The 15,475-nt window shown below is 45.1% G+C and overlaps 1 protein-coding gene across 3 annotated transcripts in view; it reads left to right on the top strand.

Moving 5' to 3' along the window:
- The window catches only part of PLPPR4 (phospholipid phosphatase related 4), a 196,080-nt gene that overhangs the window by 172,044 nt on the left and 8,561 nt on the right, over positions 1-15,475 (top strand). For all 3 annotated transcript variants that reach the window (XM_075320075.1, XM_075320074.1, XM_075320073.1), the window contains one exon: positions 11,820-11,993. In XM_075320075.1, the coding sequence (XP_075176190.1) occupies positions 11,820-11,993 (174 nt within the window). The remainder of the gene's footprint in view (positions 1-11,819; positions 11,994-15,475) is intronic.

Here is a 15,475-nt window from a genome sequence, read left to right as displayed (position 1 = left end):
CTTGTGAGGGTGACTACTAACTCGCCTTCCTTAGCCCTTGGTGGTTTGGGGTAACCCCGACTTTGAGTCCCTATGGGGGTCACCCAGGGAAGATGCTGCAGCCTCTCTCCCCTTCGTTTGCCGTTTGCTTGTCGCCTGGACCAGGCCACTCCAGCTGCTTGCCTCCTGTGACCTATGGGCCCTAACTGTGGCTACGTGGCTGCGGCTTTTGTGGTGTTGTGGCGTGGGCTTTGAGAGCCCCACACCGGCAGGTTTAGCAAAAGAAAGCTGGATCTATCTCCGCTTCGGGATCTGCCGCCCGTTTGGGCCTGGTACTCTCTAGCAGTCTCCTTACTTCCCACTCCGTGCTCTCTCTTTAGCTGAAGATGGATTTCGGGTAGCCCTCCTAGTTGACCGTTCTCCCCCGTCAGTAGCCACTGCGCGGACGCTGTCAGACTGCACAGCCCCAGGGATCTGCTCCTCACTCGAGCTCCCTGGACTCTACACTGCTCTGGCTCACTGCCCCTCCTCTCCTGTTCTTGCCTACGCCACCTAGCAACCAGACTCTCTTACCACACCCCTTGAGAGGAGATGGAGGCTTTTGGCCCCCTCCACTATTCCAGTGAAGGTGAAGGCTTTTCCCCCTCCTGGGATCCCCAGGGGTCCTCTCATGGGTACATGTGTGAGACCTGATCACTATGCGCCTGTGTTCCACACCCCGGTCAGCCTTCTGGATTACCTGTATTGTACTGTTCCCAGCATGGGTGCAGTACTCAGTGGTGCCTGACCAGGTCAGGGGCGCCACACTATAGAACCTCATTATACATATCTCAGCTGCTGCAAAATCTCATAATTCACCTCAGTTGCTTCAGAACCCCATAATACACACCTCAGCTGCTGCAGAACCCCATAAAACACAACTCAGCGGCTGCAGAACCCCATAATACACATCTCAGCTGCTGCAGAACCCCATAATACACATCTCAGCTGCTGCGGAACCCCATAATATACAACTCAGCGGCTGCAGAACCCCATAATACACACCTCAGCTGCTGCAGAACCCCATAATACACACCTCAGCTGCTGCAGGACCTCATCATACACAACTCAGCTGCTGCAGAACCTCATAATACACCTCAGCTGCTGATGATGCATTACATTGATAGAATGGCCTTCATAACGACACTAAGGGGCACTTTGCACACTGCGACATCGCAGGTGCGATGTCGGTGGGGTCAAATTGAAAGTGACGCACATCCGGCATCGCATGCGACATCTCAGTGTGTAAAGCCTAGATGATACGATTAACGAGCGCAAAAGCGTCGTAATCGTATCATCGTTGCAGCGTCGGCGTAATTCATAATTACGCTGACGCGACGGTCCGATGTTGTTCCTCGCTCCTGCGGCAGCACACATCGCTGTGTGTGAAGCCGCAGGAGCGAGGAACATCTCCTACCGGCATCACCGCGGCTTCCGTAGGATATGCGGAAGGAAGGAGGTGGGCAGGATGTTTACATCCTGCTCATCTCCGCCCCTCCGCTCCGATTGGCCGCCTGCCGTGTGACGTCGCAGTGACGCCGCACGACCCGCCCCCTTAACAAGGAGGCGGGTCGCCGGCCACAGGGACGTTGCACGGCAGGTGAGTGTGTGTGTGAAGCTGGCGTAGCGATGATTTTCGCTACGCCAGCTATCACCACATATCGCTGCTGCGACGGGGGCGGGGACTATCGCACTCGGCATCGCAGCATCGGCCTGCGATGTCGCAGTGTGCAAAGTGCCCCTAAGGCTAAGTTCACACAGGACATCTTTTGTAGCATTTTTGAGGTCACAAAGATGCCCCTGCATGCACTTCCTCCTCCCAGTAAAGTCTATGGGGTTTCTCTTTTGCTGTCCACACTGGGCATCTTTTGTTGGCTGCGTTTTTGAAGATGCAGTGTGTCAGTTCTTTTTGCGTTTTCATTTTTGAGCCCTTCCAGTCAATAGATTAGACTTAAAAACCGCATTAGGCAAAACGCGGTAAAAATGTGTCAAAAACACATTGCGTTTTTTTATGCGTTTTTGCCACGGTGCGTTTTTGGTGCATTCTTGGGACAAAAACGCTGCATATTTGTGGTAAAAAAAAAGATGCCCGTGTGAACATAGCCTAAACCATTACATGTGATGTGCAGACGGCAGTGACGCCATGTAACATATGAGGCTCCACTGTTATTTTCTACCAGGTAAGGAATCTGACAGCTGATTCCTCCTGCACGACCCCCGCGTGGAAGGAATCAGACACCGGCTCCCTCCATTATTGCAGTCGTGTATATTTTACTCTGATGCTTCCACATTTCAGATAAAACACATTTTATCTCTGCCGAGGACGATGCAGTCAGGATGAGGAGCCCGGGAGGCCAGTGCCCAATGGCTTCTCCCTGCTCTGCTGCACATTGACTGGTCGAACCCCCAAAATGTGTAATACACACTGTTAGGATTTCATTTGCCAATGAAATCACTCACAAGTGATTAGCAGACTTGGGGTCATCTGCTGAATGACGACTCCTGCTTCTCTCATTGTTATAATTTTCAATTTGAGAGGAATAGGAGGAGACGTCATTCTACAGATGACCACACATTGCAAATTGCAGGTGAGTGATCAGGTGACAACTACTTAAATCAGCAAGTGAAATCCTAACAGAGCGCATATTACACACCTTTAGGATATGGCAGGTCAATATTCAGAATTACATTACATTACACACTATACGTGACATGGACATTTTTTTTTAAGACAGGTAATGTGTCAGATAATATGATGTCAATAGAGACAAACACAGACACACACAGAGACACACAGACACACACAGGGACACAGAGTCTGATACAGAGACAGAGACACACAAACACAGACACAGACACGGAAACAGAGACACAGAGAGAGAGAGACACACACACACACAGAGACTGATGCAGAGACACACAGGGACAGGGACACACAGGGACACAGACTGACAGAGACACACAGAAACAGACACACAGAGACATAGACACAGACATAGAATCACAGAGACTGATATAGAGACAGAGAAGAGATACACAGAGACAAAGAGAGAGAGAGAGACACAGAGACACACACAGAGACAGACTGATAGAGACTGATAAAGAGACACAGAGGCACAGAGAAAGAAACAGAGACATAGACAGAGACACACAGACAGAGACACACACATAGGGACACACAGAGGCACACATACAGAGACAAAGACACGGACACAGAAACACAGACACATACAGAGACACATTCACACACAGAGACACATTCAAACACAGAGACACACAGAGAGACATAGAGGTAGAGACCCACAAAGACAGAAACACACAGAAACACACAGAGACAGACACAGAGACACATCCAAACACAAGCACAGACACGCAGAGACAGAAACACACAGAGAGGGACACAGAGTGGAGAGAGGGAGAGAGACAGTTACTATCCTGGCCATCGCCAGGTACTACTGCTAGTAAATATATATATGTATCTATTACCCCCTACATATGCTCTGCACCCACTCTGACCGCAGCTGCAGGGCCCACTGGCATCACGTCACAGGCTCCCCCTGATGTCATTACACCTATCCAGGGCCCACAGCTGCAGAGCAATGGCGAAACAGGGAGCCAGTGGCGAACTGCTCCTCAATGGTGTTCAACCATGCATCCGAGAAAATAGCAATGGCCCCCATCACCCACAGGACCAGTCATTTTGCCACTGCATAAATTACACAATATACATGACACATGATACATAGATACTATGGAAAAGATAGATGGATGCAGGGTCGGACTGGGGTGTCTGGGGTCCACAGGAGGAGTTAACTCTAGAGGCCACACAACTATATGCAAATCGCTGCAGGAGCCCCCACACAGCCTCCTATACACAGCAGGAGCCCCCACACAGCCTCCTATACACAGCAGGAGCCCCCACACAGCCTCCTATACACAGCAGGAGCCCCCACACAGCCTCCTATACACAGCAGGAGCCCCCACACAGCCTCCTATACACAGCAGTGGCCTCCACACAGTCTTTGATATACAACAGGAGCCCCCACAGATCCCATATAGACATAAAAAAAAATTATACTCACCTAATCCTGATTCCCAGCACCGCAGCCTCCGTCTTCTCTTCTATGGTGGCCTGCGGAGGCAGCGCGATGCAATGATGTCACTGCTCTGCCCTTGTGGATATGCAGCTGGCCTGCAGCGGACTGTGGCTTAGGAGACGGGCAGTGATAGAGCATGGAGCTCTGTGCTCTGTCACAGGATTGAACTGTATCGGGGTGACACCGACATAATTCAGTGCGGTGGTTGCAGAAGATTCGGGGCTTCGGCCAAGAAGTTCTGGGTTGGAGCTCTGGATCCTTGATGCCAGTGGTGCCCCTGCCGGCGGGTCCCTTTTATGTTCAGTTAGGCTGCTTTCACACATCCGGTTTTTGCTGAGCGGTACAATACGGCGCTTTGCAGAAAAAACTTAACCAATTTTTTTTGCCGCCAGTTGCGTTTTTTACGCATAGACTTGCATTAGCGCCGTATTGTGCCGCATGGCCTTGCGTTGTGTCCGTTTTTTGCCGGATGCGGCATATTTAGCCCATGCGGCAGCCGGATGGAATGTTGCCTGGCATGTTTTTTTGTGCGGCGCAAAAACCGCATCGCGCCGGGTCCGGCGCGATTTACAATGCAAGCCTATGGACGCCGGATGCGGCATCCTGCGGCAAAAAACGCATCCAGCCGCCGGATGTGGTTTTTTACACTGCGCATGCTCAGTATCAAGCCGCAACCATCAAAAAACGGATGGGCAGCATGGAAAAACTTATGCAACGGATCCGTTTTTTTGCCACATCTGTTGCATAGGTTTTTGACCCGGATTGAGCCGCACTGCAAAAAAGGGATGTGGGAAAGCAGCCTAAGAGCTTTCTGGGGCATTGACTGGTGTCTGTGTACCAGACCGACTCTGGATAGATGATAGACAAATAGATATCAGATACATAGATAACAGAAAGATAGATAGATAATAGAAAGATAGATAATAGAAAGATAGATAGAGGGATAGATAGACAGATAGATAATAGAAAGATAGATAGATAATAGAGATACATAGATATAGAAAGATATATAATGGAGAGATAGATAGATAGATAATAGATAGATATAGGAGATATATAGACAGATATATAATAGCAAGATAGGCAGACAGATGGATAATAGACGGACAGACAGATACACAGACAGACAGACATTGCACAGTATACAGGACACACACATGTTATACATAACACACACACACACACACACACACACAGCACATAATACATTACAGATGACACACAGCATGTTATACTCACAGTCACTTCCTGGGCTCCAGGAGTTCAGTGTGTCTTTTGTAACTGCATCTCCGGCATTGCTGCTGCCCCTCCCCCCTCTGTATGGTAAAGACAGGAGGACACAGAGCCGAGAGCAGGTGAGGGCACCCCCTGCCTGAGACTGTGCAGAGCGGGAGGAGACCAGACGCAGGGACAGAGGAGGGGGTCGGAGCAGCAAAGTGAAAGTAAACAGCTGCTCCCTAGGCGCCCCCTTTGCTCTCTGCCTGCCGGCGCCCTGTGCGGCCGCACAACTCGCACATGCCTAAAGCCGGCTATGGCACCATGGATGCATCACCTCTATTCTTACTTGAAGACTTCGAATGGCTTAATTGGCATGGGGGAAATATGGTACATATCTGTAATGCATATAACATACAATAATAATCAATACAATGTTAACGTTTTCCAGAAAACACAAGTCATTTGGTAGTCAGTCCAAACCTGTCAGGGACATTCTGTAAAACAGCATATTTTGCATATGAAATACTCTGATAAGTTTAGAAGCAATACAAAATCTGACATTGATTGACAAGACGACAAGCTTTTAACTGTGCTGAAAATACATCTATTCCCTCCTACAGATGGAACAGCTGAAACAGAAGACGCAGGCAGCCAAACCTACTAACTATCAATTAATTCTTCATTTTCTGCCCACTCCTACACATTAACCCCCAATGTACCAGAGCCAAGACTTAAAAACCGTTGATTAGAGATATCATGGACCTTTTATGTTCATATCTTAGGTTTTGCGTAGACTTTCTTTTCATAGATCCTACTGCTGATGGGAAACACTGCTGAGACTTAAGCCAGCTTTACACGTTGCAATTAGTTGTGCAATCACGTTTGTGATGTGACACGCCCAGATCGCATATGCGATCTAATGAGATCGCATGTAGCTCGTTCATTTGCTGTCACACGTGCGTTAGTAGTCTATGTTAAATTGATCAATTTTGTGTGCGATCCTTTAGATCATGTGCTCTGTGACGTATGCATTGGGCACCCTTTTTTTTTTTTATTTATTGACTTGCCAAGCGTGTGTAATGTGTAGGGATGTGTTTTTACTATGTCATCTGCCATTCAGCTCTGCTACATGGCCGCTAACAGCAGACACAGACAGCCATGTAGCAGAGCTGAATGGCAGATGACAGCAGACACAGAAAGAGCCGCACGATCAGAATGAACTCGGGTTAACTTCACCCGACTTCATTGTCATGCTGCGGCTCTGTCTGTGCCGCGTCCTGATTAGCGGTCACCGGTGAAGGACTCACCGGTGACCGCTAAACTCCTGAGTAACTGAATTGAGCAGCTGTCTCTCATATACTCACCGATCCCCGATCTCCGGCGCGGCGCTGCACGGCATTCACACTGCTCTGGCGGCTTTTACTATTTTGAAAAAGCCGGCCGCTCATTAAACAATCTCGTATTCTCTGCTTTCCCCGCCCACCGGCGCCTATGATTGGTTGCAGTGAGACACGCCCCCACGCTCAGTGACAGGTGTCTCACTGCACCCAATCACAGCAGCCGGTGGGCGTGTCTATACTGTGCAGTGAAATAAATAATTAAATAATTTAAAAAAATGTCGTGCGGTCCCCCCCAATTTTAATACCAGCCAGATAAAGCCATACGGCTGAAGGCTGGTATTCTCAGGATGGGGAGCTCCACGTTATGGGGAGCCCCCCAGCCTAACAATATCAGCCAGCAGCAGCCCAGAATTGCCGCATACATTAGATGCGACAGTTCTGGGACTGTACCCGGCTCTTCCCAATTTGCCCTGGTGCTTGGCAATCGGGGTAATAAGGAGTTATTGGCAGCCCATAGCTGCCAATAACTCCTAGATTAATCATGTCAGGCGTCTCCCCGAGATACCTTCCATGATTAATCTGTAAGTGACAGTAAATAGACACACACACCCGAAAAAATCCTTTATTAGAAATAAAAAACACAAACATATACCCTCGTTCACCACTTTACTAGGCCCGAAAAAGCCCTCCATGTCCGGCGTAATCCAGGATGGTCCAGCGTCGCTTCCAGCTCTGTTGCATGGAGGTGACCAGAGCTGCAGAAGACACAGCCGCATCTAATGTATGTGGCAATTCTGGGCGGCTGCTGGCTGACATTGTTAGGCTGGGGGGCTCCCCATAACGTGGAGCTCCCCATCCTGAGAATACCAGCCTTCAGCCGTATGTCTTTATCTGGCTGGTTTTAAAATTGGGGGGGACCGCACGCCAGGTTTTTTAATTATTTAATTATTTATTTCTCTGCACAGTATAGACACGCCCACCGGCTGCTGTGATTGGGTGCAGTGAGACACCTGTCACTCAGCGTGGGGGCGTGTCTCACTGCAACCAATCATAGGCGCCGGTGGGCGGGGAAAGCAGGGAATACGAGATTGTTTAATGAGCAGCCGGCTTTTTCAAAATAGTAAAAGCCGCCGGAGCAGTATGAATGCCGTGCAGCCCCGCGCCAGTGATCGGGGATCGGTGAGTATGAGAGAGGGGGTAAGAGGGATAGACTGACATGGACAGAGAGAGAGGGACAGAGATAGTGACCGACTGACAGAGATTAGTGAATGACAGACATTGTGAGGCGCTTCAGAGCGCAGCTTTTCAGCTGCGCTCTGAAGCGGACCTTTTTTTAAGCTGCGGTGCAGAGCGCACACCTGCACACATAGCATCAGACACCAAAATCGTATGAGGGATGTCACACGTTACAATTGACTAGGTTCGTGCAACAAAACGTTCAATTCTAGACAAAGATACGATGTGTTTGCGATCAACGGTTTTGCGTTCAATCCTGATCGCACGTAGGTGTCACACGCAGATACCTCACAAACGATGCCAGATGTGCGTCACTTACAACTTGACCCCAACGACGGATTGTGAGATATATTGAAGCGTGTAAAGCAGGCTTTACCTGTTTGATTCTAATCTAACCCATCACCACAACATGATACACATTAGGAATACATAAGGGGATAAAAAGCAAAATGTGCCACTTTTTTTCCCCATACATTCTACTTTATGGTGTTAACAAATATTCATGATGTTGATTTTAAACACAATTTTTTGTTAAGAGTTTTTTGCTCACCACAAGTATGTTTAGGGGGGGAATGAAGCGGGGTAGAGGTTTGCTGTGCGTGAATAGTAAAATATGAATTCCTTTTCACATATTCCTTATGGAAACAGTATTTGATGCTTCCAATCTTACAGCACTTTTTCCTGAATTTTGCTTGTTATTTGGCCAAAACCACTTGACATTTTTGGGTTTTTTTGTAAAAATTTTATAAAGGATTTTTTTTAATAGAAATGTATAGGGTTTAAAACTAATTTGAGATGTTCCTTAGAGCTTTGCATTTGAACGTAAGATATTATCATTTTTGTTTTCATTAATGATGGGGCAAATATGCCAAAACTCGAATTTGGGAGTTCACTCAAATTTGGCTAGTAAATTCAATTCTCCAAAATAAACATATGGTAAAAAAATAAAAATTATACTCACTTCTCCACATCCCTCACTCTGTCCGGATAGCTACCATCATGGCTGTTCTGGTCTGGTGTTATTTCCAAGCTTCTCATCTTTTTCACAGGACCCCTTGGGATTTTGGCGCCTCTGGTATCCGTTAGACCTTGAAATGTTATTTCAATGACCTAGGCAGACTAGGTTTAAACAAACACCATGACATACCAAGGCCCACTGGGTGTATAGAGTGGCAAGGGGCGGTAGTTGGGGGCAAGGTGTAGTTCTTTCATGCCCCCACATGCTACATGAAAGATGGAGTCCTGGCAGGGTCTGTGGACTTTTGTATAGGGGCAGTACACCCTTTTAGGCCGCATGAAGCTGTTGACTTCGACTGGCCAGGATCAGATGTTAACCAGTTCAATGAAGGTGCCCACCAGTTCACATTTCTTTACTAACATTAGCTTGATGACAACTATGTACATGAGATAGCGGGCACATAATGTCTCATTCATTTCTTCATGAATACAGAGTATCTCCACAAACAGTCTCTCTACTCCTTCCATCTCAGCTGTCCATGCCTGCACTAGACTTGCTTTTGTCACCAACCCTCCACTTCAATATCACACTACATTCCATGAAAGTCATTCTTTCCCTCCTGTGGTTCTGTATTCTGTTCACCTTGTAAAAGAGCTGTATAGATAATATGGCCAGATTTTAGCTTGAAGCCTACTGATGCTTAGAGGACTTATGGCTGGGCCACGTTCTTCATCTCATATCCTATTCCATCCTGGCCCATTACTTTTAAGAGTTATAAACTGCTTAGGGCCATGCTGCTGAGCGTCCTATCCACCTTAATCTGCCACTCGCGCCTTCGGTCAGTCCGCTGACCTGATTGCAATGGATCACTCTGTCATAGTTATCTCTCTCATCTTCTGTACTCAGAATCACACTTTATCTGGCCCCAGTCTCCTCTGCCTCAGGGGACACCCATGTCATGAGACCTTGTTGACTACATAAACCCAAGGTCTGTTTCTGTCACACCCTGGGCCCTATCTGAACTTCTTACAGGAAACATTCTCTGTCCCTATACCTTAACCCCTCCTACTGTTGGCTAGTCTCAACACTTAACTGTCTCTTATCCTACTTACAGCCTGTTGTTGGGTAGACCACAGCTTCGTTACAGTACAGTGTATCACTTTAAACATGCAAACATCACAATTCACATGGAACAGTATCATCACTATAATGCATGATATCATGCCTATTATATTAACCAACCATATTGAGATTCGTGTCTTCAAGGGGGAATAAGGTAGAATGTCCATCTCCTTACAGGGGCCAAACACCCAAAGTGACCCTTAGCGATAACTGAATCAGAATTTTTAGTGAAATTCAAGGCAAGTTTGATTTGCCTCAAAGTGATTTGCTTATGTCGAGTTTTCACCAAAACATTTTCATTAATTTATTCTGTACGACTATATTATAGCCTGCTTTAGTCCCAAATAGATTTTCCACAAGAAGAAATTTTATTGTTTTCAAATGACAACAATTATTTTGGTTTATTAATTTATTTGCTCATTTAGTTTTTTGCTGCTGTTAACATGATGTACAGTTTATGTTTCTAATTCCTTTTGTGATGACACTTTGCATGCTGTGATACTGAAACTAAGCATCATCAGGGGGCAAAGGATTTGGTCACTGCCAGTACCTCTGCCCCCTCCCTGAAATGAAGCATCATCAGTGATACTCTTTTCAGGGTCTACTCTGGTCCCTGCTGTGTCCCTTCTGTGTCCCTTCTGTGCACAGTGACAACCCACTATGTTGTTGGGTCAGATCAATAGAGCCACCAAAAGAGCAGTGCATACTATGAGTGCACTCTGTCAGAGTACCCAGCAGCATTCAGAGACCAGTGCTACCCCCACAAGTAACAACCTTCATTTCAGGGAGGGAACAAAGGCTGTGGCAGTGACCACAGTATCAGCCCCCTACTCTGATGACACTTTATTTGAGTAACTCAGCATGCACTGGGATTCTCAAACAAAGCGTCATCACACAGGAAGTACGGAAAAAGTACATTATCAGTTAGATTAGTTATGGATCTGTAAGGAATATTGATTTCAAACATAATTTATATTACTTTAGATTATGCCACTAAACAGATAGGGATTTAAATTAAAATTTACTTGACCTTCAGATCACCCTTTTAAAGTGTCTCATACTGATAGTCGTTACTTTATTCGATCTGGTCAGACTCTCAGACGAGCGCGATGTGAATAACGAGTATTATGGGAAGTCAATAATTGGCCTGTTTGGGTTTCTGCCCACATACAACCAGTCATAAACAGAGCATTTCCAGCTGGAAGGAGGGAGGGTTTGGGTTTTTTTTGTTGGTCACACTACGTCAAAGAATGTTGTTTTATTGTTTTATCCCCTCAGAGAGTTATTCAGAGACTGCAAATGGCAATACCTGGGGTGCCTGCACACATCATTCAGTAAAGCAAGTCTGTACATTGTGGTCATTGTTTTATGGATGAAATATCCAAGCACCGGTGATACTTGGGTGAACTCCAGGAGTACCCTTGTACCCGAGCACCCCGATGCGCAATCAAGTAATGAGCAGTGCCGAGCACGTTCACCCATCACTAATGCTTACCCATTCTGGTGTCAAAGCTTTCTCCCTCCCGTGCATTATCTTGTAGACTGATTTGACCCGGTCTACAACCCTGGTTAGAAATTCCCTAAAGTGACAGCAACTATAAGAGCTGAGACTTTTACAGCAATGAATGGAAAACTTACAATTTTATCTGGAATCCAGCTCTTTTATTCTTAACTTATTTGTAGTAGGAATGAAAGCAAGAGATTCCACGGAGACTGAAAATAAGTTTGGATGATTTCCCCATAGTAATGTAACATAAAGTCATAGAGCGCTGTAAACCCTCCTCTATAAATGCACGTAATAACATTTTCATTTTCTTCTTCCCTTTTCAGATGTACTTCAATGCCACGCTTACAGATTCCTCTAAACTGCTGAAGCCATTGCTTGTGTTCTCCTTTATAATTTGTGGGATTATATGTGGACTTACTCGTATCACCCAGTACAAGAATCATCCAATAGATGTTTACAGCGGCTTTCTCCTAGGTGGAGGAATAGCTATCTATCTGGTAAGTATTGAGTGGTTTAAATATTACATATACATCTATTTAATATATGCACTCCTAAAAATTGAGCATGCAGCCCTTGTGTGTGCATAGGTGTTTTCCTTATGCCGTCCATGTGACACGTACTGGAAAAAAAAATGCATAATACTGAAATCAATGTTTTTTTTATGTGCGAAAGATGTGCAAAGATAAATAGATTTGTGATAACCAGCAAAGGTAAAGCACACAGCTGGGGGTGGTATTATCAGACTAAGAAGGTCCATGTTTATTTGGCCCTTCCTGCCTTAAAATAGCAGCCTACAGACACCCCAGAAATGGAGCATCACATAAGATGCAACAATTTTGGCACTTTGCCTCTGCTTTTCCCGATTTTCACTGGTGAGGTGACAGTCAGGGTAATGGAATTTGGGGTTGATATCAGCTGGCATCAAACCCTGGTGTTAGTAATGGAGAGGCGTCTATCAGACAACCCAATTACTAACCAAGTAATAAAAAAAAAAGGTACCCACATAAAAAAGATTATTTCAATATACACTCCCCTAAACTTTTCCTTGTTCATCATTTTATTAAAAAAAAAAACAAAAAAAACAAGCTCCGCCATAGTCTAGTGAATTCGCCATAGTCCACCAAATCTGTCATAATCCAATAAAGGATATCTGAAAAAAAACCATGAACATACAAACACAGAGAAAAAAACAAGACACCTTCCTGTTCACCACTTTATTCAAAAGAAAAATAAAACCCAGCTAATCCAACGTAGTCCAAGGTTTCCGACAAACAAATTCAATGGAGCATCGTTCTGACAATCCATAACCTTTGCTTACAGGCAATTCTGGGTCAAACTGCGCTACATGACCTGGAGGGACCTGGTGACCCAGCGATCATGAACAGCAGTCTGATGTCACTGCTCTTCAGAGTCTCACGTAGCGCAGCGTCACCTGGAATTGCCTGTAGGCAAAGTCTGTGAAGTGTCAGAACGATGGTCCATAGACTTTGTTTGTTGGTATCTCTGAACTATGTAAGAACAGCCAGAACTTTTGAGGGGTCTGAAGGAAGTGGTAAAGAAGGATAAATCTGTTGTTTTATTTTTTTGTGTTTGTATGTTTGTGGTGTTTTCAGATATCTTTTTTGGGACTACGACAGATTTGGCGGACAACAGAGGAACTGCATATTTTTTTCAAAGAAAATGGTAATTGAGGAAAAGTTTTGGGGAGTGTATATTGAAATTAATTATTGTTTCATGTGTATGTGGATTTTTTTAAATTACTAAGATAGTAATGGGAGTGTCTGACAGAAACATCTCCATCACTAACACCAGGGCTTGATGCCAGCTGACACTACACAGCTGACATCAACCCCATAAACCATTACACCTGTTGCCACTGCACCAGAGCATTTGGGAAGAGCTGAGGCAAAGCATCAGAATTGGGGCATGTAATGTGATCTACCACTTCTGGGGCATCTGCAGGCTGCTATTATTAAGGCCCTGTCACATACAGAGATAAATCTGTGGCAGATCTGGGGCAGATCTGTGGTTGCAGTGAAATTGTGGACAATCAGTGCCAGGTTTGTGGCCGTGTACAAATGGAACAATATGTCCATGATTTCACTGCAACCACAGATCTGCCAAAGATTTATCTCTGTGTGTGATGGGGCCTTTAGACTGGGAAGGGTACAATAATCATGGATGACTTTCCCAGTCTGATAATATCAGATTTCAGCTGTCTGCTTTACCTTTATTGGTTATCAACAATGGGGGAAAACCAACGTTGTTTTTTTTTAAATATTAAGTTTATTATTAATTTATTTGGTTAATAGCTGTAAAATCTATATATTTATCTATGTATCTATCCCTTTATCTAACTATCTATTCATCTTTCTATCTATCTATCTACAGTGGGGGAAAAAAAGTATTTAGTCAGCCACCAATTTTTCAAGTTCTCCCACTTAAAAAGATGAGAGAGACCTGAAATTTACATCATAGGTAGACCACAACAAAATAAGAAATCAAATCCAGAAAATCACCTTTTCTGATTTGGCAAGATTGTATTTGCAAATTATGGTGGGAAATAAGTATTTAGTCATCTAAAAACATGCAAGAATTCTGGCTTTCACAGACCTGTAACTTCTTCTTTAAGAAGCTCCTCTGTCCTCCATTCATTACCTGTAATAATGGCACATGTTTGAACTTGTTACCAGTATAAAAGACACCTGCCCCACAACCTCAAACAGTCACACTTCAAACTCCACTATGGTGAAGACCAAAGAGCTGTCGAAGGACACCAGAAGCAAAATTGTAGCCCTACACCAGGCTGGTAAGACTGAATATGCAATAGGCAAGCAGCTCGGTGTGATGAAATCAACTGTGGGAGCAATAATAAGAAAATAGAAGACATACAAAACCACTGATAATCTCCTCGATCTGGGGCTCCACGCAAGATCTCACCCCATGGGGGTCAAAATGATCACAAGAACGGTGAGCAAAAATCCTAGAACCACACAGGGGGACCTAGTGAATGACCTGCAAAGAGCTGGGACCACCGTAACAAAGACTACACAAAAGTAAAGTAACACACTACGCTGACAGGGACTGAGTACCTGCAGTGTCAGACGTGTTCCCATGCTTAAGCCAGTACATGTCCGGGCTGTCTGAAGTTTGCTAGAGAGCATTTTGATTATCCAGAAGCATATTGGGAGAATGTCATATGGTCTGATGAAACCAAAGTAGAACTCTTTGGTAGAAACACAACTCGTGTTTCTACCAAAGAGAGAGAACGTGTTTCTACCAAAGAGAGACAGAATGCTGGATTGCATCCAAAGAACAGAATACCTACTGTGAAGCATGGGGGTGGCAGCATCATGCTTTGGGGCTATTTCTCTTTGCAGAGGGATCAGGATGACTGATCCATGTACATGAAAGAGTGAATGGGGACATGTATCATAAGATTTTGAGTGCAAACCTCCTTCCATCAGCAAGGGCATTGAAGATGAAACGTGGCTAGGTCTTTTAGCATGATAATGATTCCAAGCAGACTGCCAAGGCAACAAAGGAGTGGCTTCGGAAGAAGCATATGAAGGTCCTGAAGTGGCCAAGCCAGTTCCCAGATTTCAACCTCATAGAAAACCTTTGGAGGGAGTTGAAAGTCTGTGTTGCCCAAATCAGACAAGTTTATTTTCTGGTTTTGTTTTTCTCATTTTGTCTCTCATAGTTGTGGTCAATTACAGGCAAATCTCATCTTTTAAGTGGCAGAACTTGCACAATTGGTGGCTGACTAAATACTTTTTTCCCCACTGTATCTATCTATCATCATTGAACATCTTTTACACATAAAAATGTTTATTTTTTTTTAATCTATTTAATTCTGATCTGTGCTATACATGTTTTTCACAAACTCTTAACGGTGCTTTACACACTGCGACAATCGCTAGCGATCTCATTAGCGATGTGACACGCAAGATCGCGGATAAGATTTCCCGAGATCGCT

Source organism: Anomaloglossus baeobatrachus, chromosome 8 (assembly GCF_048569485.1).
Source record: "Anomaloglossus baeobatrachus isolate aAnoBae1 chromosome 8, aAnoBae1.hap1, whole genome shotgun sequence".
Taxonomy (NCBI): Eukaryota; Metazoa; Chordata; class Amphibia; order Anura; family Aromobatidae; genus Anomaloglossus; species Anomaloglossus baeobatrachus.
The sequence above is the reverse complement of the archived record's forward strand: the minus strand, read 5'-3'. Positions and strand labels throughout refer to the sequence as shown.